The sequence below is a fragment of the Danio rerio genome, chromosome 10 (genome assembly GCF_049306965.1).
Source record: "Danio rerio strain Tuebingen ecotype United States chromosome 10, GRCz12tu, whole genome shotgun sequence".
NCBI lineage: Eukaryota > Metazoa > Chordata > Actinopteri > Cypriniformes > Danionidae > Danio > Danio rerio.
Genome location: NC_133185.1, coordinates 48172959 through 48195000, shown reverse-complemented (window position 1 = coordinate 48195000; position 22042 = coordinate 48172959). Strand labels below are relative to the sequence as shown.

General features: G+C 38.8%; 1 protein-coding gene across 3 annotated transcripts in view; it reads left to right on the top strand.

Moving 5' to 3' along the window:
- Nucleotides 1-22023, top strand: part of ssbp2b (single stranded DNA binding protein 2b) — a 110684-nt gene extending 88661 nt beyond the window's left edge. The window contains exons 6-17 of one of the 3 annotated variants that reach the window (XM_009305684.5): nt 1038-1097; nt 6736-6790; nt 8924-8994; nt 9070-9125; nt 10746-10791; nt 10919-10954; nt 13416-13470; nt 14362-14432; nt 15938-16016; nt 16857-16885; nt 16981-17079; nt 18071-22023. In XM_009305684.5, the coding sequence (XP_009303959.1) occupies nt 1038-1097; nt 6736-6790; nt 8924-8994; nt 9070-9125; nt 10746-10791; nt 10919-10954; nt 13416-13470; nt 14362-14432; nt 15938-16016; nt 16857-16885; nt 16981-17079; nt 18071-18100 (687 nt within the window). In that variant the 3' untranslated portion in view covers nt 18101-22023. Of the gene's footprint in view, nt 1-1037; nt 1098-6735; nt 6791-8923; nt 8995-9069; nt 9886-10165; nt 10364-10405; nt 10540-10745; nt 10792-10918; nt 10955-13415; nt 13471-14361; nt 14433-15937; nt 16017-16856; nt 16886-16980; nt 17080-18070 lie in introns of those variants that run through there. The other 2 variants (XM_073915268.1, XR_012386603.1) reach the window with 2 other exon arrangements.
- The last annotated feature ends 19 nt before the right edge of the window (nt 22024-22042 follow it).

Sequence of the window (22042 nt, the reverse complement as noted above, 5' to 3'; positions counted from 1 at the left end):
AAGTATAATAAAAATTTTTTTTATATAAATAAAATAACTATATTTATATTATTATTAAAATATAAATGATTTTATGTAAATGATATTATATAAATGATATTATATAAATTATATATATATATATATATATATATATATATGTATTTGAAGTCAGAATTATTAGCCCCCCTTTTAATCTTTTTTTATGTTTTAAATATTTCCCGAATGATGTTTAACAGAGCAAGGAAATTTTCACAGTATGTCTAATAATAATTTTTCTTCTGGAGAAAGTCTTATCTGTTTTATTTCGGCTAGAATAAAAGCAGCTTTTCTTTGTTTTTAAGCCATTCTAAGATCAATATTATTAGCCCCCTTAAATAGTATTAGTTTTCAATTGTCTCCAGAACAAACCACTGATATACGATGACTTGCCTAATTACCCTAACTTTACCCTTATTAACCTAGTTAAGCCTTTAAATGTCACTTTAAGCTGAATACTAGTGTCCTGAAGAATATTTAGTCTAATATTATGTGCTGTCATCATGGCAAAGATAAAATAAATCAGTTATTAGAAATGAGTTATTAAAACTATTATGATTAGAAATGTGTTAAAAAAATTTATTTCCATTATACAGAATTTGGGGGACAAATATACAGGAGGGTGAATAATTCTGACTTCAACTCTAAATAATTAGTCTACTTGTATCTTAGACAGCGTTTAGTTTAGTCATCAAGGGTTTATTTTTTCTTCATCGTACCTCAGATGTGGAGGTGGAAATGGCCTGGTTCGCTTGGATGCTTGGAAATAATTGTTTTTTGTTCTCCGGAGACTTTCTCAGTTGTGTTGATTCGCCTCAGCTTTAAGTAAATGCCCTCAGAGCTGAAGAAAAGCTGCTTCTCCATCTTTAAAAACATGAGATTTCAGTGAGACAGTACAGAGGAGTGTTGCTCTGCTTTACAGTGTTATTTACTGTATTTACTACTGTTTACTAAAAACATATTGTTCAGCTATTGTATAATATTGAGTGTATAATTAATAAATCTCTTCTTCTCTGTAGCCTTTCATGTCGTCTCGTTATCCCGGTGGCCCCAGACCTGCTCTCAGAATACCAAACCAGGTGAGTACACTTCTAATTTAATGTCATATGTACTAATACATTTCCCAGGGATGGGTTGCGGCTGGAAGGGCATCCGCTGCGTAAAAAAACGTGCTGGATAAGTTGGCGGTTCATTCCGCTGTGGTGACCCCGGATTAATAAAGGGACTAAACCGACAATAATATGAATGAATGAATGAATGTACTAATAAAGACACAGTCACACTGCACTTTTTGCCCCATTCATGCGCATGCGACAGTGGCTGACCAGAAATGCAAGCTCATACGACAGACAACTCTGACCTGCGAAATAGCATCACGTGATCGCGTGAAACCAAACGAAGATCAAAACATGACCTCTCTGCACAGAAATGTAAAATATGGACCAATCACTAATTTTTTTTATGTCTGATCATCTTGTTTATTGTTGCCGCTTTTCGCAGTGACGTGTGACAGAATTTGGCAAGCTCAAACTCTAATGTGACCACTGCATAAGGAAACACATCTATTCATTAAAGCTGCAAGCAGCGATGAAAGGGACCTCCCACCCGGGCTCATCGTCGCCCGGTGGCCTCAGGAAGACAGAGAAGAGAGAACAATATTAATTTAAGACAATGTATATAAAAAACCTGACAAAATCACAGATTCATGGACATTGTTTGACTGAGTTATAAGTAATTTCCTGTTGCCAGCAGGTGGCGCTATGACTTTGACTCAACATTGTCATGTAGATGTCTTCAGGAGAGGAATTTAATTAAACATGTGAAGTTTCAGGCAGGTCAGACATTGTGTGGCTGAGTTATAAGCCAAACTTCCTACTGTCAGCAGGTGGCGCTATAACTGTGACTCTATATTGGCATGTAGATTACTTCAGGAGAGGAATCACATCTAACCTGTGAATTTTCAGGCAGATCGGACATTGTTTGGCTGAGTTATAAGGAATTCCCTGTTGTCAGCAGGTGGCGCTATGACTCTGACTCAATCTTGGCATGTAAATGTCTTAAGGAGAGGAATCTCATCAACCATGTGAATTTACAGGCAGATCGGACATTGTTTGGCTGAGTTATAAGTAATTTCCTGCTGCCAGCAGGTGGCGCTATAACTGTAATTGGATATTAGCATGTAAACGTGTTTAGGTCAGGACTGTTATCAAACGTGTGAATTTTGAGGAAGATCGGGCAATGCATGCCGATAACAACTTGTTTTGTGGCGAATCGTAAAAGTTAACGAGGCCATCACGGACATGCCCTTCGACGAAAACTTTAAATCTTTGCATTTTAACATCGCCAAGGCCTTTAGATGACAAAACACAATTTTGGTGTCGATCGGATAAAATCCCTAGGAATTTGTTAAAGAACAACGCCTGGAAATGGCAAAAACTATACTTTTTCGCCGCAGGAAGTTAAAAAACAGATTTCCTGTTGGGTTTGAGACTTCACACCAGTATACTTTTTTTTTTTAGGTTTTAGCGGGATTGAGGTGTGTGCCAATTTTTGTGCGTGTGCGTGAATCGTAGCTTGGTGGCCAGTCTGTCAAAAGTACATAGGTGGCGCAGTCGAGTCACTTTGCTACGCCCACTTCCAAAACCCATAACAAACGTACATTTTTCGCCACTTCTGGGGCGTGTGCAAAGTTTCGTGACTTTTTGGGCATATTTAGACCCTCAAAATCGCGATTCATTCTGCGGAAGAATATTAATAAGAGACTGAGCAATTCCAATAGGGACTACTAGGAATGTAACGGTATTGTAAATACCGTCATACCGCAATATTAATTTTTTTCGATATTACCGTAGTCGCATGACTCGGTAAAACTATAGGTCTTCTGAGAAAATTTGCTCAGGCGAATGAAGCGAACGGGAGGTACCGGAAACTACAATTCCCATCAGCCCAGGCTTGGCCATAATCCCTTGCGGTCTGTTGTCGCTACAGATCCAGTAATGCGGAAATGGAGTGTGCTGCTAGAAGCGGGGATGAAAAAGAGCTGGAAAACCCTAAAGCGGGTGTTGTCGCCGCGCGCGTACTAAATAGTGGTGTTGTCGCGCGAGTTCTTATCAGCTGTGTTGTCGCGCGCGTACTGAATAGTGGTGTTGTCGCGCGAGTTCTTATCAGCTGTGTTGTCGCGCGCGTACTGAATAGCGGTGTTGTCGCGCGAGTTCTTATCAGCTGTGTTGTCGCGCGCGTACTGAATAGCGGTGTTGTCGCGCGAGTTCTTATCAGCTGTGTTGTCGTGCGCGTACTGAATAGTGGTGTTGTCGCGCGAGTTCTTATCAGCTGTGTTGTCGCGCGCGTACTGAATAGTGGTGTTGTCGCGCGAGTTCTTATCAGCTGTGTTGTCGTGCGCGTACTGAATAGTGGTGTTGTCGCGCGAGTTCTTATCAGCTGTGTTGTCGCGCACGTACTGAATAGCGGTGTTGTCGCGCGAGTTCTTATCAGCTGTGTTGTCGCGCGCGTACTGAATAGCGGTGTTGTCGCGCGAGTTCTTATCAGCTGTGTTGTCGCGCGCGTACTGAATAGCGGTGTTGTCGCGCGCGTACTGAATAGCGGTGTTGTCGCGCGAGTTCTTATCAGCTGTGTTGTCGCGCGCGTACTGTAAAGCGGGGACGGAGGGTGTGTCGCGTCGCGGGGGCACTTTTGATCATTTTGGAAGGGAACTTTCTATCCAAGACTAAAAAGGGCATGTGCACTGCACAGGTTGAGCCCTGTGTGTGCACGTGCCTGCAAGTTGGGGAATACGACTAATCAGTCATGGGGACTGCAGAAACACAGCACACTGTTCAGATTGATGCAGACATGAGACCTCTATCTCACTCATGGTTTGTCCTCTCAAGTGGGGGAAAGACAATGCACAACGTTACCCACTGCTGTCAACCTGGGCCAAGTCATATCTCTCTGTCCCAGAAACCTCAGTCCCAAATGAGAGGGTTTTTTTCTGTTGCAGGGGACATTGTAAATACCCAGAGATACCAGCTTTTACCAGATTATAGTTATATGATAATTTTCCTTTAAACCCATCTCTTTCTAAGTGAGTGAGTGATTAAATGTTGAATGAGATGAGTTTTCAACAATACTAAATTGAAACTTAATTTTTTTACATGGTTTAATATTTTTTTGTTATTAAAATTGAAGTTCCTGTTTCAAAGCTTACAGATAGATGGCTAATTTGTGTGTCATTGACACTTTTGGCACTTTTTTGGAGTATTTTCATAAGTTTTGTTTTTTCCTGTAAATGATTCAATAAATACCGTACCGTGACATTCATACCGAGGTATTACCGTACCGTGAAATTCTGATACCGTTACATCCCTAGGGACTACAGAACATTTCGGTGCTCGGCCCCTAAAAATACAAAAGACATTGGGTGATTGAAAACACTTAGACACACACAATGTTGGAGCTATACCGTGGCCTTTGGGGAGCACACTTTTATATATAACCAGTAGGGCTGTGCAATTAATAGAAAATCTGATTTCAATTTCTATTTTAGCTTCTAACGATTATGAAAAACCATTAATCGAGATAAACGATTATTCCATCATTTACCGCCCCCTTTCCAGTAGTACACATTTGCTGCTCTGCAAAGCTCAGTTCCACGTGAAAATGACTAAAAGCATGTGTTGTAATGTAACTTAGCAGCGCGTAAGACTGCATGCTTCTGTGTGTCTGCGGCGTGCACACACAGAAGCATGCGGTCAGCATTCGGTCTCATTCGCACACTGAGATGAGCAGAGTGCACACATCTAAAGTCATTAACGTGAGCGCTTTAATGGTCAAATAGGTGTCAGAACACGTTGTTTAGTGATTATTCATAGTAACCCTCATTTGTGTAATAAACAAACGAGTTGAGGATCAAAGGACACGAGAAAGAGAAACCATTAAAGTGACAGTGCAATAGTTTTGCTGCAGTTTTCATCATTAATCAAACAACGAAAGGAGAAAATCCCTCACTGCTCTTGACTGAAGGACTGCTGGAGCTGAAGTTTATTTCTTACAGTGAAGATGCTTAAAGCAGAGTAATGAACAGATAGTGATCGCTCTTATGAGATAACTACTTACTAGGAGCATGTCTATGGTGCTGATTTGGATTAGTCAATTAACTTAATGCCTAGTTCAGACTGTGTGATTTTAGCCCCGATTTTGGCTCGCCGACAGGTTTTGAGAAATCGCAGACAAATGCCTGAAATCACAGGCAAATCGCTGCTCGTGCACATGAGTGACAATCACACAGTATGAACTATTAAAGACACGATCTGAGAGAATCGCCGATGAGTCGCCGATGCCTGCGAGATATTTGGTGTGCTAAATGTCTGGAGCTGTCGGCGATTCAAATCATGCCGTGTGAATTGAGTTTTGACTGAAAATAACATCAGCGATCGCCTACAGCCAATGAGAGAGCAGCTTTCACTTGTGTGTGCGTGTGTGTGTATACCTGCTGCAGGCCAGCAGGAGGCTGGGGGAGAAGTTAAAAACTTTTTCGGTTTATTTGGACCCACGAAATGGAGGAAAAACTAGTGGAGGTTTGACAGGACTCAGGAGCAACCGTGTCTGTTTGACGTTTCATACAGAAAGAAATTAGTTTATTATCAACTTAAGTTGAGAAGAAATGGCTAATTCCCTTTAAATCCAGGTGAGCAAACATGTACATGTTCTACCCCATTAAAGGCTTCTTTCTCATTATGTAGTTAATAACAAAAGATATACGACGTGTTTTTGGCTGTGAGACGTAGTTTGGACGAAGTTGTCGGCGATTCTTCCTATAGTAAAGTCATGCAATGTGAAAGTCCCTGTCCCCGATCCATCTTGCAGTGTAAACAAAGCAACGACGAAAGGCTAGCCCAGATAGTCATGCAGTGTGAAAACATCTGTGACACGACTACTTTGAAAATCCTGCAGTCTGAACTCAGCATAAGTTGCATGTTTTTGGACTGTGGGAGGAATCCGGGGAACCCTGGGGAAACCCACGCGAGCACGGAGAGATTGTGTAAACTCCACACAGAAACGTCAGCTGGCTTTGTTATTGACCAGAACCAAAGACGTTCTTGCTGTGAGGCAACAGGGCTAACCACTGGGCCACCGTGCCACCCATTTAGAAAAGGAGGAGGAGTAGGGGTGGATGGGGGGATTCTTCAAAACAAAGATGCCTGTTGTATTAACCTAGGGCTCTTATAGTGGCTTAGGAAATGTCTGATTGCTGAATAATCAATTGGAAAATGCAGGACAGCTGCAAGCAATCATAAACACGTGATCCTCTCCAAATTAGTTTATAAATATATTCCAGTTAAATAATTTATGCAGATGTGATCCACTATAAAACCACCCCAAACATTCTGAAATAGTACATTTTTCACAAACAGAGATATTCAGTGCATTTAATGAGATATATGTGTGGTATATCACTCAAAAACTCAATAGTGCAATGTTAATTTTTCCAGTATCACGCAGCCCTAGTAGAACCGGAATCTTCTATAGTGAAATCCGCGCTGGTGATGGAGATGTTTGAGTTTAATCATCATGCTGTGATTCATAGCAACACTTTCCAGCTGAGACTAATATTTCCCTGCAGTGATATTAACAGTGTCTCGGCTTGATGTTGAACGCTGCTCTGTTTCAGTGTGTCAGGAGTGAGCTGTTTCTGATCTGCTTTGTTTCTCTGTGCATCAGGCGTTAGCTGGAGTTCCGGGAAACCAGCCGCTGATCGACCCGTCACGACAGCAGGGTCTGTGTAAAAACAAATGACTTAGGAATTAGCAGCAGAATTATATTTATACAGTGGGTGCGGAAAGTATTCAGCCCCCCTTAAATCTTTCACTCTTTGTTATATTGCAGCCATTTGCTAAAATCATTTAACCACTTAAACTCTGCGGACTTGGTACTGGGTCCGTGACGTCATCGACTTTCGCTTTCAGATTTAAAGTGCTAGCATTGCACCTGACCCCCGTAAGTGGTGTCGTTTGAAAGTGTAGAATCTATATTTTATGCACATATGCATCACTTTGGTTTTTATTCTACTGTATAAAAGTTATTTACACTTAAATACACAGTATTTTGAATACCCGAGCTAGGTATTTTACATTGGTTCATTTTTATATTTTTTTATATGACACATGTACAAGTTATAGCTCAAATGAAAGCTCTTGCCGGTGCTCATACGGTTCTAGCATTCTTTTTACTGAATTATATTCATTGTGGTGTTTTCATGGCGCAGAAGTGAAAACAATACATTTATGATCAATAAGCAGCCCCAGATAGCACAGACAGCCGTCATCTCTCACCTTATGCTGTGCGCTTCAGGGCCATTTCTCCTCTGTTTTTGAGGTGATGTGCATAAGTAATCCTTTTATATGTCTGACGTGCTCCAAACACAGTGAATTATGTTTGATCAAACAAAAGAATAGTGAAATATGAAAACAATGATCGCTCCCTGTGGCTTGTACAGCTCTTCTCATCAGTTGGAATACAATAACTTTTGCATAGATTATGGTGGAGACATTTCTCTTATTTCCTATGATTACAGACATGTGCAGGAACCATCAAAATTAATTACAGCAGGCTAGACCACACACAACCTAAAAGCTACACTTTCAAATTTGAGTTTACAAAAAAAAAAATACAAAAAGCGCCTCTTTTTTTAGGTGTTTATTAGAACACAGACAACATATACAGATATTTTAAACACTTTCAATAGTGTTTTATGAAAATTCAAAGGGTTTTCTTTAAAATTATACCAAATTTTTGCATTTACACCTCTTTATGTGTATTTGGGAAGCTTTTAAATTTGGTTAGGCAAAATCCAGGCGGAAATCCCCAAATAGCAGCAGAGTTTAAGTGGTTAAGTTCATTTTTTTCTTCATTAATGTCCACACTGACAGCAGCCCATACTGACAGAAAAACACAGCAAAAAACTTTCCTTTTTTTCCCACGGCTGTTGCAATTTCTAGCCAAGAATTATCGGTCATATAATTATCCCTATGATCAGACATGGATGAATCATGAAGATGTCTGTACAGTCGAACCTGTTTCAGACAAAATCTCTTCCAAGTGATTCATATTCAACTCAACTGAAACGTATTTTGTGCGCTCTGCCAGCCAAAATCATGTCGCACACACCCAAAGCGAACCTATGCAAACACCACGATGACACCACATTCGCACTAGCAAACATGTCGAGTATAAACCAGGCTTAAGAAGGGTTCTGATCACCCCAAACGTCTTCCATTTAAGGATTATGGAGGCCACTGTGCTCTTAGCAACCTGAACTACAGCAGAAATGTTTCTGTAACCTTGGTCAGATCTGTGCCTTGCCACAATTCTGTCTCTGAGCTCTTCAGGCAGTTCCTTTGACCTCATGATTCTCATCTGCTCTGACATGCATTGTGAGCTGTAAGCTCTTATATAGACAGGTGTGTGTCTTTCCTAATCAAGTTTAGTCAGTGTAATCAAACACAGCTGGACTTAAATGAAGCAGAACCATCTTAAGGATGATCAGAAGAAATGGAGAAGCAGCACCTGAGTTAAAAATGAGTGTCACAGCAAATGCTTTGAACATTTAGGACCATGTGATATTTCAGTGTTTCTTCTTTAATAAATCTACAATCATGTCAACGATGCTGTGTTTTTCTGTCAGTGTGGACTGCTGTGTTGACATTAATGAGGGAAAAAATGAACTTAAATGATTTTAGCAAATGGCTGCAATATAACAAAGAGTGGAACATTTTAAGGGGGTCTGAATACTTTCCGCACCCACTGTATAAACAATTTTAACTTTTTTAAAGATTCAACTTTTTATAATATCCTAAAGCGTTTTATTCCTCTTGCTAATTTATTCTCCCTCTGATTTGATTATTGGTAGGTCATCCAAATATGGCCGGGGCTATGCAGAGAATGACTCCGCCCAGAGGGATGGTTCCTCTGGGGCCGCAGGTATGACATCACAGCTGTAGGTTTGAGTCACTCGTCTAAAGACACTGCAGTTCATTTGTTTTATTGTTATTATAGTATGGAGGAGGCATGAGGCCCCCACTCAACGCCCTCGGTGGACCCCCAATGAACATGTATGTACTCCAGTTACCCTCACACAATTAACTCTTACAGTTAAGTTAAGTTAAGTTAAGTTAAGTTAGGTTAGTTAAGTTAACTTAGGTCAGGACAAGTCAAGTCACGACACATCACGTCACATCAAATCAGGTCATGTCAGGTCAAGCCAAGTTAAGGGTCAAGTTACGTTAGGTTAACTTAGGTTGAGTTAGGCCAAGTCAGGTCAAGTCAGGTCAGGTCAAAGTTAAGTTAAATTAAGTTAAGTTAAGTTAAGTTAAGTTAAGTTAAGTTAAGTTAAGTTAAGTTAGGTTAGGTTAGGTTAGTTAAGTTAACTTAGGTCAGGACAGGTCAAGTCAAGTCACGACACATCACGTCACATCAAATCAGGTCATGTCAGGTCAAGCCAAGTTAAGGGTCAAGTTACGTTAGGTTAAGTTAGGTTGAGTTAGGCCAAGTCAGGTCAAGTCAGGTCAGTTCAAAATTAAGTTAAGTTAAGTTAAGTTAAGTTAAGCTAAGTTAAGTTAAGTCAAGTCAAGTCACGTCACGTCACGTCACGTCACGTCACATCAAATCAAGTCAGGTCAGGTCAGGTCAAGTCAAGTCAAGTCACGTCAAATCAAGTCAGGTCAGGTCAGGTCAGGTCAAGTCAAGTCAAGTCAAGTCACGTCAAATCAAGTCAGGTCAGGTCAAGTCAAGTCACGTCACGTCATTTCACATCACATCAAATCAAGTCAGGTCAGGTCAGGTCAGGTCAGGTCAAGTCAAGTTAAGGGTCATGTTACGTTAGGTTAAGTCAGGTCAAGTCAGGTCAGGTCAAGTTAAGTTAAGTTTGGGGCAAGTTACGTTAGGTTAAGTTAGGTTAATTCAAGTCAAGTCAGGTCAGGTCAAGTCAAATTAAATTAAGGGTCAAGTTACGTTAGGTTAAGTTAAGTCAGGTCAAGCCAGGTCAGATTAGGTTAGGTTAGGTTAGGTTTGGTTTGGTTAGGTTAAGTTATGATAGGTTAGGTTAGGTTAAGTTAGGTTAGGTTAAATCAAGTCAAGGTCAAGTTGAGTTAAGTAATTTCTGTGTGGAGTTTGGATGTTCTCCCTGTGTTGGTGTGGGTTTACAAACACATGCGCTGTAAGTGAATTGGATTAACTAAATTGGCTGTAGTGTATGGGTGTTTCTGTGTGAATGAGAGTGTATGGGTGTTTTCCAGTACTGGATTGCAGCTGGAAGGGCATCCCCTGTGTAAAACACATGGTGGATAAGTTGGTGGTTCATTCTACTATGGCGACCCCTGAAATAAAGACTAAGGCAAAGGAAAATAAGTGAATGAATGAAACTAAACATACAAAGACTAAATAGAAGTGTGTTTACAAAATTAAAGCTAAACTAAAACAAAAACTTTAGAAACAAACTACAACTAAACTGAAATGTACAGCCAATCTAGAAAATATTAAATATGTAAATAAATATATATATATATAAAATAATAAATAAATAAATAAAAGCTCATTTAAAAATGTGAAACTGCAATAACCTTGGTGTGTGTATCTCTGCATACTAGCAAAGAGCGTTTCTGATTCCTGCATATGTTAATCAGTGTGTTTAGTAAATAAAGATGTGTGTGTGTGTGTGTGTCTCTGTGTTTCAGGGGTCCTGGAGGAAGACCGTGGCCCAATCCACCAAACTCCAACTCGGTGAGTGATGTGTGTGTGTGTGTGTGTATGTGTTAATGTCAACAGTACAGCTGTGGGGAGATGTTTGCATCTGCTTTGTCGACCTGCTCTGTGTTTTCTGTCTGATTGAATCCACATTACTTTTCAGATCCCGTATTCATCGGCGTCTCCTGGCAGTTACGTGGTAAGAGCTTCGTACATACACACACACACACACACACACACACACACACACACACACACACACACACACACACACACTCACACACACACACACACACACAAACACACACACACACACACACAGCTTATAATCGTGCATTCTTGTTTGTTGCTGGTTTTCTCTGTTGGGAAGAGGTAAAATGTGTCGTTTTTACTCTTGATCATCAGTTGGCAGCATTAACCCTTTAGATAGGCCTGTGCTGAAGAGACTTTTATAGGGAGTTCAGTGAAGTAAAAGAGCAGATTATAGTGTCTGTGCAGAAATACACTTGACTGTGTTTACTATATTCTGAGAGCTGAGCTGCTTTTCTGTATTTTCTCAAACATATCAAGATAAGTGTGCACAGGTCTCTCTTATACACTCACACTCCTCCCAACAGGGAAAACCAGCAACAATCAAGAACACACGATCATATGCTGTTATGGCTTTACAGTCAATAAATGATTATAATGGAAGTCATTGGGGCAAAAAAAGCCACCAGTATATTAAAAGGGTAGTCAATTTGCCCAGAGTGTATTATTATGAGGTTTTGAACATTTTCAGAGCATTCATTTTCCAAATGATGTGTCTAAATAAGATTTGTCACCAAAATCATCCAATTTGCTGAAACACAGAGGAAGTTGAGGTTAAATTAATACTCAAAATCAGCCCAAAGTGGATGAGACGACCCAACAGCACACAAGGGATAAAAATAAGTCTCATGACTTTACTGTAAGGCAAACAGTCAGAGTCAGTCAGTAAAAGTCATTTGCAGAAGCCGTAACTGACATGAGACACTGAGCTTTACTGAAGACAGAGGACAGAAGAAGAGCTGATTCAGCAGAGAGAGAGAGAGAGAGAGAGAGAGAGAGAGAGATCATTAGATTCAGGAGGAGCAGATTTTGAAAAGAGCGGCTGAGGACAGCAGAACACAGACAGACAGAAACGCACACACACACACACACACACACACACAGATAGAGAGAGACACTCACATACAAACATATATAGACAGACACACACACAGATAGATACACACACATGCACATATCATACAAATACACTATGATGTCTTATATATATATATATACAATACCTGACAAAGTCTTGTCTTGATCTCAGTTGTAAGAGCAAAAAATAATAACTAGACTTTTAGTTGATCATTTGGAAAAGTGTCAGAAGGTTGATTTCTCTGCTGAATCATCTGCAAACACTGCAGAAGACCTACTGGAACCTGCATGGAGCCAAGATTCTCATAGAAATCAGTCAAGTTTGGTGAAGGAGAAATCATGGTTTGGGGTTATATTCAGTATGGGGGTGTGTGAGAGATCTGCAACATCAACAGCTTGAGGTATCAAGACATTTGTGCTGCTCATTACATTACAAACCACAGGAGAGGGACAATTCTCCAGCAGGATAGCGCTCCTCATTCTTCTGCCTCCACATCAAAGATCCTGAAAGCAAAGAAGGTCAAAGTGCTCCAGGATTGGCCAGCCCAGTCACCAGACATGAACATTATTGAGCATGTTTGGGGTCAGATGAAGGAGGAGGCGTTGATGATGAATCTAAAGAGTCTTGATGAGCTCTGGGAGTCCTGCAGGAACGCTTTCTTCTTCATTCCAGATGACTTCATTAATCAGTGATTTGAGTCATGTCAGAGATGTATGGATGCAGTCCTCCAAGCTCATGATGGAGTCAGACACAATATTCATTCTGTCTCCACTGCAGCAGGACTTTCAGGACTTTTATTTCTGTTCAGTGATGAGACTTTAGTCTGAGCAGAGTCAGACCTTACTGTCCTAGTCAAATCATTAATAATCAAGGCATGATCAGATTTTATTGTGCTCAAATAAGCATAATCTAGAGCAGTGGTTCTCAAAGTGGGGGTCGGGACCCCCAGAGGGGTCGTGGGACAATGAAGGGGGGGTCGCCTGGTGATTTCCAAAAATCTATTTATTTTTATTAAACCATAAGAATTACCATATTTTATCCATAACCTACTGAAAAGAAAAAATAATCGTTTATAGTTACTATATACTACTATATACTATAGTAGCTTATAGTTACTAGTTCTATTGGATTGCGATCGCTGGATAATTACATTATATTAAAGACACAGCAATAGCTTCAGATGCAGCAGATTGATCACCAGGTTAAGTTTTCTGGTCCATTTACAGCCCTAACATACATAAAAAAATCTACGAAGAATAAACTTTGGCGATTGGTGTGTGTGCACCATTGCATGCAAAGTTTCTGTATTTATAACCACCTCAGAGGATATTGGGGGTCGCGAGCCACTGGCATTGTTATTTTGGGGGTCGAGAGCTGAAAAGTTTGAGAACCCCTGATCTAGAGGCCTTGCCTATATATATATATATATATATATATATATATATATATATCATCTAAATCATTAAAATCATTCTGTGTTCACTGTTTTAAGGGTCCGCCGGGAGGAGGAGGGCCGCCAGGGACACCCATCATGCCCAGCCCTGCAGGTACAACAGCCATAATGAAGCTTAATTACAGATAGAAATACTTTATATATACAAAGTTATAGTTATTAATAAAATAAATAAAGTTATAAATGTATAAATAAACTAATGCAATCTGCACCCCCGAAATGAAAGTACAAAGACTGCCACCTGGTGGTGCAACTATTATGAACTTTTTAGATCGCTTTAGTACAATTTGTGTATAATAGAAATGCACAATATGTGATTTTTTAAAGCAATAATACATTTCAGCAGTCATAAACATGTTTTGACAGTTAATATGACGGTGATTTGATGCTTTATAAAAGTTGCAGACATCTTTAACAATATCAAAATGCTTTTGTAAACATCCAGTTATTCTTTACACCGATTAAAAAAACGGCTACTATAATACTACTATAATAAGGAAAATCCGCTCTAACTGTGAAACTTAATAAATTGCTCTTGACACAAAGGGCCAAGCATGCAGCCCACAACAATGTGTACAGTTATTGCGTGTCATATTTAACGAACCGTTTACTGCTAATTTGATGTAATTTTGCTCACATGGATAATTGAATATTAATCAGATGATGTCATTATGCTGCTGTGCTGTCAGCCAATCGTTGCATTGCTGATCATGATTTCGAGGATCAATAGATCTGTCCTGCACAACACACGCAGCGATCTCAGATCAGTTTATCCAGACAGTTTCATCTGATTTGCGATCATTTTTGAAGAACCAAATTAGCGAGAGATCAGTTATCAAGATTAAAAGATCAAGAATCTGCAAAATCATCTTAGATCATTTAAGCGAGGTACGAAGAACAGACCCCTGATCTTTAAAATCTTCAATCATTTGAGTGAAGCATAAACTGAAATATCATTGATTATCATGTATATTTGTCTCCACAGACTCAACAAACTCTGGAGAAAACATGTACACCATGATCAACGCAGTGCCGCCCGGAGCAAACCGGCAAAATGTATGATAACAGGAGGAGATTCAGACGTTTAAAGCTTATACTGGCCGAGAGAGCTTGTGGGAACACATGCAATTACAAAAAACACCAGCGAATTAAGAATGTTGCAAATACTCACAATGCAAACAAATCAGGAATACGTGCTACATTTTCCCACAACACATGCAAATAGGACACAATGGAAATGTTTCAGGGGGACCCAAAAATGTGCCAGACCGGCTGGGATTTGTTTATTGTGCCATGACTATTGTTCAGTGGAGTTGTACTAGAGGTGATCTTTTAAAGCTTGTTCATTTTAGCTTCCTGATTATATAATTTCTTTGATTTTTGTATTATATTAGCCTATAACCATAATCTAAATAAACGGGTCCATCATATTTTTAGGTCCCCCTGAAACATTTCCATTGTGTACCATGCTATTTGCATGTGTTGTGAGAAAATGCAGCACGTTTTCTTTATTTGTTTGCGTTGTGCAAATTTTTCAAACCAATGAAAATCTTTTCTTAATTTGCTGGTGCTTTTTATAATTGCATGCGTTTTCTTAAATTGCAGCACGTAAAGCTTTTTCAACCACAGTACTTAAGGCCTGTTCACGCCAAGCATGAAAACAATAACAATAGAGTTGTAAAAATTGTTCATGGTGTTAAAGAATAACATAGTTCACTGGACAACTACAACGATAAAGATGCAGAGGAACGATATCATTGCGATCATTTTCTGAACGATTTTTCCCAGCCGATGAACGATAAAACACAGACAGCCAATCAGAATCCAGTGAAAATTAAAGCTCATTTTAAAGATGCAGACGACACTGTGGAGAAGCACATGATGATAAGTCCTCTTTTAAAGATTATTTAAAGATCATGACTATCATGGAAACAGTTGGTTTTACCATGGGAAATAACAACACATTCTCATGACAATGCATAACATTTTGGTTTAGTGGCTAGTTTGTATGAATTCGTAGAATCTCATTCGTAAAAGTTAGTACAATTTGCTTATTCCCCAATGATGGTTGGGTTTAGGGGCAAGGTTGGGTGCCAAGCCTCCTTTTTAAAATCATACATTTTTGTACAACTGAACTCATACAAATTAGCCACTAAACTGACAAAACGTAAAATACTTACGTTTCCTCAAGAGATCAGGCTGGAAATAATGATAAAAAATGTATACACGGAAGGTCAAAATGGAGTCTAAAAATAAAAGCAGAATCCAGTGCTAGTTTGAGTGTGTTTGTCTTGAAAATGCTGGAGAATTGACTAGTATTGTTTGATTAGATTGATTACTTGAGCTGGATTCACTGGTCAGATGCGCTGTGCACACCTGCTGGTTATAATGCTCAATCAAAAGTAGAATCTACAAATAAACAGATCATTATCATTCACTGTTAATGATTTTTGTAAATGACGCGTTATCGCGCTTGGTGTGAACAGGCCTTTATTTCGTTTTGTTTATCTGAAGCACTGTGAAAGATGTAATATTTGGCGATGGTGTGTGTGTTTTGTTAGTTTCCTCTGGGTGCGGGTGGCGAGGGGCCGTTGGGGGGTCTGGCAGGACTGGAGCCGCATCATATGAACGGATCATTAGGTAAAAGCACTACACAAACTCCTGGAGCATCAAAGAGTCTCATAATTGCAGCTTTCACGCTTTTATTTTTGTCATAATTTGCCTTGTGTTCTTACTCCCCCTTGTGGACACTTGCGCATTTTTTTTTCAATACTCTCTTTTGTGATTTCAGTAAAATTAAAGGCCACTTATTATGTCCCTTGTCAAATAAGTCCGATGTCCCCAGAGTGTTTGTGTGAAGTTTCAGCTCAAAATGCCACACAAATAATGTTCTCTAACTCTCAGAAACTGAAGCTTTGATCCTTATCATAGAGTTTTGGCGACTGTCGCTTTAAATTCAAATGAGATTGTGCTCTTTTTAAAAGAGGGCGGGGCTACAAATGCCTGTGTGTCAGCATAGTGGCAGATTAAAAAACAAAACTAACGTTCTATGCCAATGAGAGGCAGTGGGCGGGGCTTTCACTCTGCAATGACAAATGAAAATGTTTTCATTTTCTGTCAGTTCTATTACATGATTTCACTACAGAAGACTCCAACTTTACATAGGAAAATTATCAAAAATCTATTTGGATTTTTTGACAAAATGCTAATGGTCTAATCCGATTCCATTCATTATGCTAAGCTAAGCTAAAAGTGACCATGCCGGAATGGATTCAAAAATAGTTCAAGTCAACTGATAACACTAGAAGACTTGTAAAATGAGTGTTTTTAAAAAGTTGAAGTGTTCCTTTACAAATTATTTATTTAAACATTTGTTAAATGTTTTATGTTGTGATTGTTTTGTTATAATTGATCATGCACTTCAAAAATAGCAAGTTTTTGCCATTCTGCAATCTGACATGCATTTTCTCATTTGTGTAGGCTCAGCTGATATGGACAGTATGCCCAAAGTAAGAGGGGATTTCAATATCATTGTAGGATAAGTTTAGCTGAAGTCGGCCCATGAATGACACATGTCTGTCTGTCACTTGTCACATGTCTACAGAATTCTCCTGGTAACCTGAGCATGAGCAACCAGCCCGGGACGCCTCGAGACGATGGGGAAATGGCCGGAAATTTCCTCAACCCCTTCCAGAACGAAAGCGTATGTCATTTATTTACTCTTTATGTATAAACCTTCATGTTAAAACTCGTCACGTTAAAAAGGTCTAATCAAAAATTGATTCTTATAGTAAAGAACTGCATTAATTGCACCGTGAAAACATACTTAATGTGTATTCTTAATAAATTTAAAATAGTATAAATATTAAACATATTTTAAATTTCTTATATGTACATTTTAATTTATTTTACACTTTAGAGTTTTCAGAGTTTTTAAAAAGTAATGGTTATATGGTTTGTACAGACTATATTCTCTCTTTGATTTGTATATACTGTGATTGTTTAGTTGTTATTGCAATATATTTATATGTCATTGATCACCCTATGTGATCTATCATGAGCCTGACCTGTTCATGTTCGGAGTCGGCAGCTCCGTTTTCTCCTGCCATGGTTCAAGTTGAAGGCATCTATTGATCCATTCATTAAGACACTGGCTGTTTCTGAAAATGCGTTCTTAACCATTCGTGTGTCCTTGTGTCCTCGTAATCACTGTTATTGTTAAGAATACAGTAGTATGCATCACGCAAATGGGTATTTAAAAAAAAGAATCACTGAACAAATCATATGGGCGTCTCTGGGATAATTAGGTAAAAATAAATGCAGATTATAAGACGATGAAAGTGTTTTCAGATCTTCCATGCATATCAGAATGTTGTTGAAGACCCCAAAACCAAATCATGACCTTTATAATGCAAAATAGGGGCTCTTTAAATAATTTTAGGTTAAAATGCGTGAAACTTTTTTGGTAACTTGACAAGACGGTTCTCGCTTTCTTGGTATTGAGAAACCTCCACCCAGTTGCTCAGTTTGAAAATGAATCAAAAGTTTTTAATGAATTACTAATTTAAAAAGGGAGTTGTCGCCACCTACTGGTATGGTATGATTTACAATAATATTTATTTATCCCCAATAGGCCTTAAAAAAAAACGACAGAAATAAACTCAGTCTCTGTTTTGTGTTTTGTGTCGTTGCAGTATTCTCCCAACATGACCATGAGTGTGTGAAGAGCTCTTCTGTTGGAGATCCAGCACTGCTTATGGATGTTCTGAAGCGCTGTAGCCTGAGCTCTTCTGCTCTCTGAAGATCAAGGGTCCAAGACTCTCCGTCCTCCTCTCTCCTTCTGCCGTTTCTTTCATTTCCAGAATCATCCTTTCAGCCGAAGCCGTCCAGATGATGAATCAACAACCTGTGTATATTTACCTACAGTTCTGTGCAAAAGTCTTAGGCCTCTAAAATTTTAACCTCCCAATTAAAGGTTTAAAGTGGGTTTTTTTCTATATTTTCCTGTAGCATGTCAGTTTCAAGGATTAATTTACATTCCCAAACATTATTTTTGTCATATAATTGTGAGATTATTTGCAGTCTTTCTGGAATGACATGAAGAAGCAGAACAAACTGAGACAAACTTAATCCAGAAGATCTTAGGCAACATCTCCAAGATACTTCAGACAATCGCCATAAAAAGCTGCGGTACTGTTTAAAGTTTTGGGCACTTGTGTAAAAAAGCTGTGAAATAAAGATGCTTTAAAAAATAATGCATAAATACATTTTATTAATCAATGAACTTATTTAGCATTTGATCTGAGCACACTTTGCATTTGAAACACTTGCTACTCTTGCCCAGAGTTTCTCAGGTAGCTTTGCATGTGGGTTTTCTGAAACATCTAGAGATATTTGCCAAGTTCTTCTCGGTTTGTTTTGCTTCTTTTTGTCATTCCAGACAGCCTGGATATAATCTCACAGCAGAAATACAATTAATGACAAAAATATTGTTGGAGTTTCCAAAAAGAGGCCTCTTTTTTAGTGACTGGCTTCTTGGACTTACCTCCACTTTACATTTGGAAAGAATTAGATATGCCACCTCGGGGAACAATGCAAAATTTGATAATATGTGGGATCCAGTTTTTTTAAAAGACTTTAAAGACTAGTAATGTTGTTTAAGTTCTGAAGATTTGTAAGTTGTTGTTTTTTTCTCTCTTTACATCCATTGTGATCTCTTTTTGTAGGTCATATATGTCTTGTATGTGGCCGTTTTTCCTTGTTTCATGCTTTATTTAACATTTTGCACAGTTTGTTACACAATGGGGATTGTCTGTCTGTTCTCCGTCTCCAAAAACAATAATAAAAAAATGTTTGGAAATGTAAATTGATCTTTCAAACTGACATGCTAAAGACAAATATCAAAATAACCCAACTTTAAACCTTTTTAGGGGAAAATACTAGTGACTTGAGACTTTCAACCCAGGCTCATTGTTGATACGTACCCCTGTATACATTTCTGGAGAGCGCCAAATACGTCCCAGGAGATACATTTTTTTGAAGTTTTTGTTTTTGTGAATCCACCAGAGGCCGCTGTGTACACTTTTTCAGATCTCAAATTTCTCTTGCGAGTGCCATTTACGCCTATTGCTCACGCGCCAATCCACTAGAGGTCGCTGTGGACTGACTGACTGACCATCCGACCAATCCCCCCACCTTCCCCCTTATTTACAACCAACCAATAGTGTATTAAAAAGCACCGATTGGCCCACCCACCCTTTTCCTTAAACCCAACCGACAGTATTTTCAAAAGCAATCCAGAAAAAGAAAAGCCCTAGCCTGATTTTTCACCACGTTTTCTGATTTTACCACTTTCTCACCCTGTTATTTAATTGTTTCATTTATTTTTTGCCTTTAGTTTTTACCTTCTTTCTGGAACCGTTCTTCACCGGACGCGAACCTCATCATCACAGTCAACTCCTCTCTGCATTTCAAGTCTGCCGACATACGTGGTGAGCCACTGGACAAACTGGTAAGAGCGGAAGAGCCACGCACATGGAGCTAAGTTTACAGGTGGTAGTGCGAAAAGAAACAGAAGTCATCAGCGGCGTCTGCCCTGTAGCATTCCTTTTAAAGACAAAATGCAGCATTTATGCCGCTCTGGCTACATAATTCACGCTCTCCAGAAATGTATACGGGGGTACATTTTCACAATGAGCCTGTGTTGAAGACTTCTGGACAGTACCGTATATCTCTGTGTATATATGTGGATGTGCATTCAAAGTTAAATGTGCATGATGTGTGTAAGAAAGGACACTTGCTGATTCTCCAACAAGCTTGAAAGACGACGGAACTGTTTTTCATATTAAATCATATTTTCTTTAAATATGATGTAAATCGACGGATGTAAACAGATGGATTTCAAGTTCCCAGCAGGCACACAACATCATAAGACGATAATATTAGGTTAGATTTAAGTCATGACGTCAGGTGACTAAAATTCAATGTCTAGCCAGCGCCTAAGGATAACGTTATTTTGACGTCCAATAACGACATCAAATGACGTTGATATTTGGTTGATTTTAGGTTGTGTTGGAAAGTGACCAAAATCCAACGTCGAATCTTAAACCAATGCCATATTGACGTCAAATACTGACATTTATTCGTTAGGTATGGCAACCAAAATCCAACGTCTGATAGACGTCATAGTGATAACATCCACACAACGTCAAGCTGTAACATCATTAGACGTTGATATTTGGTTGATTTTCGGTTGGATGTTGAACATTGATGTCTGTCTGATGTTGGGTTCTGACAGCCTGATCTCACAAGAAAACGAATTTTGCTTTTTGCCAGTTTAGTGGCTAATTCATACGAATTCCTACGAGTTTAGTCGTACAAAATTGTTCGACTTTAAAAAGGAGGCGTAGCACCTGACTCCACCCCTAAACCCAACCCTCATTGGGGGATGAGAAAATCGTACTAAATTGTACGAATTAGATCTTACGAATTCATACGAATTAGCCCCTGAATCAAAAAGTTACGAATTGCCGTGAGGTCGTGTTGTTTCTGACGTCAACCTGATTTTCATTTCCAAACAAACAGCAACATCATCATGACGTTGGGGTACAACATCAATCTGACGTCATGTTGACGTCCTGTGCCTGCTGCATAGGATAAAACTCAATTTTTTCAGTCAGCACACACTAATCGATACATAATCTGCTTTTTTGTTATCGATGAGATCGAAAAATGTGTTTGTAAATCCAGCTTTTATCGTTTGGTGTTGAATGCAGGTCTAATCAACACCCTGGAGCGTTTGTTTTGTATTTGTTTGATTGCTAGATTTCTTTTTCAGGAGGATGCCTACGAAGAACAGCCATTTTATCAGTCACTTCGGAAAATCCATCGTACGCAATTTTAACTTCGGGGATGCTTGAGGAACATCCTCTACAACTGAACTGAGAATTTGTGTCATGTTTTTGAAAATACTCCTTATTGACATACACAGATACGACGTTTACTGCTCTTACATTGCGTTTTCTTTGTGAAAATCTTTGCATGTGAATATCGGAAATGAGGATGATTTTTTTGGGAAGCTAATGGATTTGGAGGAAGGCCACGCGGATGGGAGTTATAATTCTTTCATCTGTCATCCTAATAATCAACTTATTTATACAGCCGTTGTTGTGTCACCCGGAGAAACTGTGATTTGCTTTGCTTTTTTATTTCAAGTGGAATTATTATTATTATTATTATTAATATCATTATTGCAAAATTTCTAAAATATAAATATATATATATGTGTGAATTTTTTATAGCTTGGGGAACTGATTCATCTGAGTCTCTGTGAGTTATTTAAATCAATCCTGTACAATAACTGAGGTGTTTTTTGTGTTTATTTGTAATAACATTTGCCATTTTTTTGCCCCAGATTATTGCCTGATCATGAGACCCTGTCGGTGTACAATACTTTCATTTGATTTTTTGATTTTGTGAAGTGTTTATTATTTTCTACCTTGTGTTGAATTTTGTAAATACACACACACAGAGAAGTTTTGGAAATACTGTACTGATATAAAGCTTCTCTTTGCTGTTTAACAGACTCTATTTTGCTTGATTATGAGTGATTTTATGTGTTATTTACATAAAAAGTACAAATTGTTCACATTTGGCCGTATTATTTT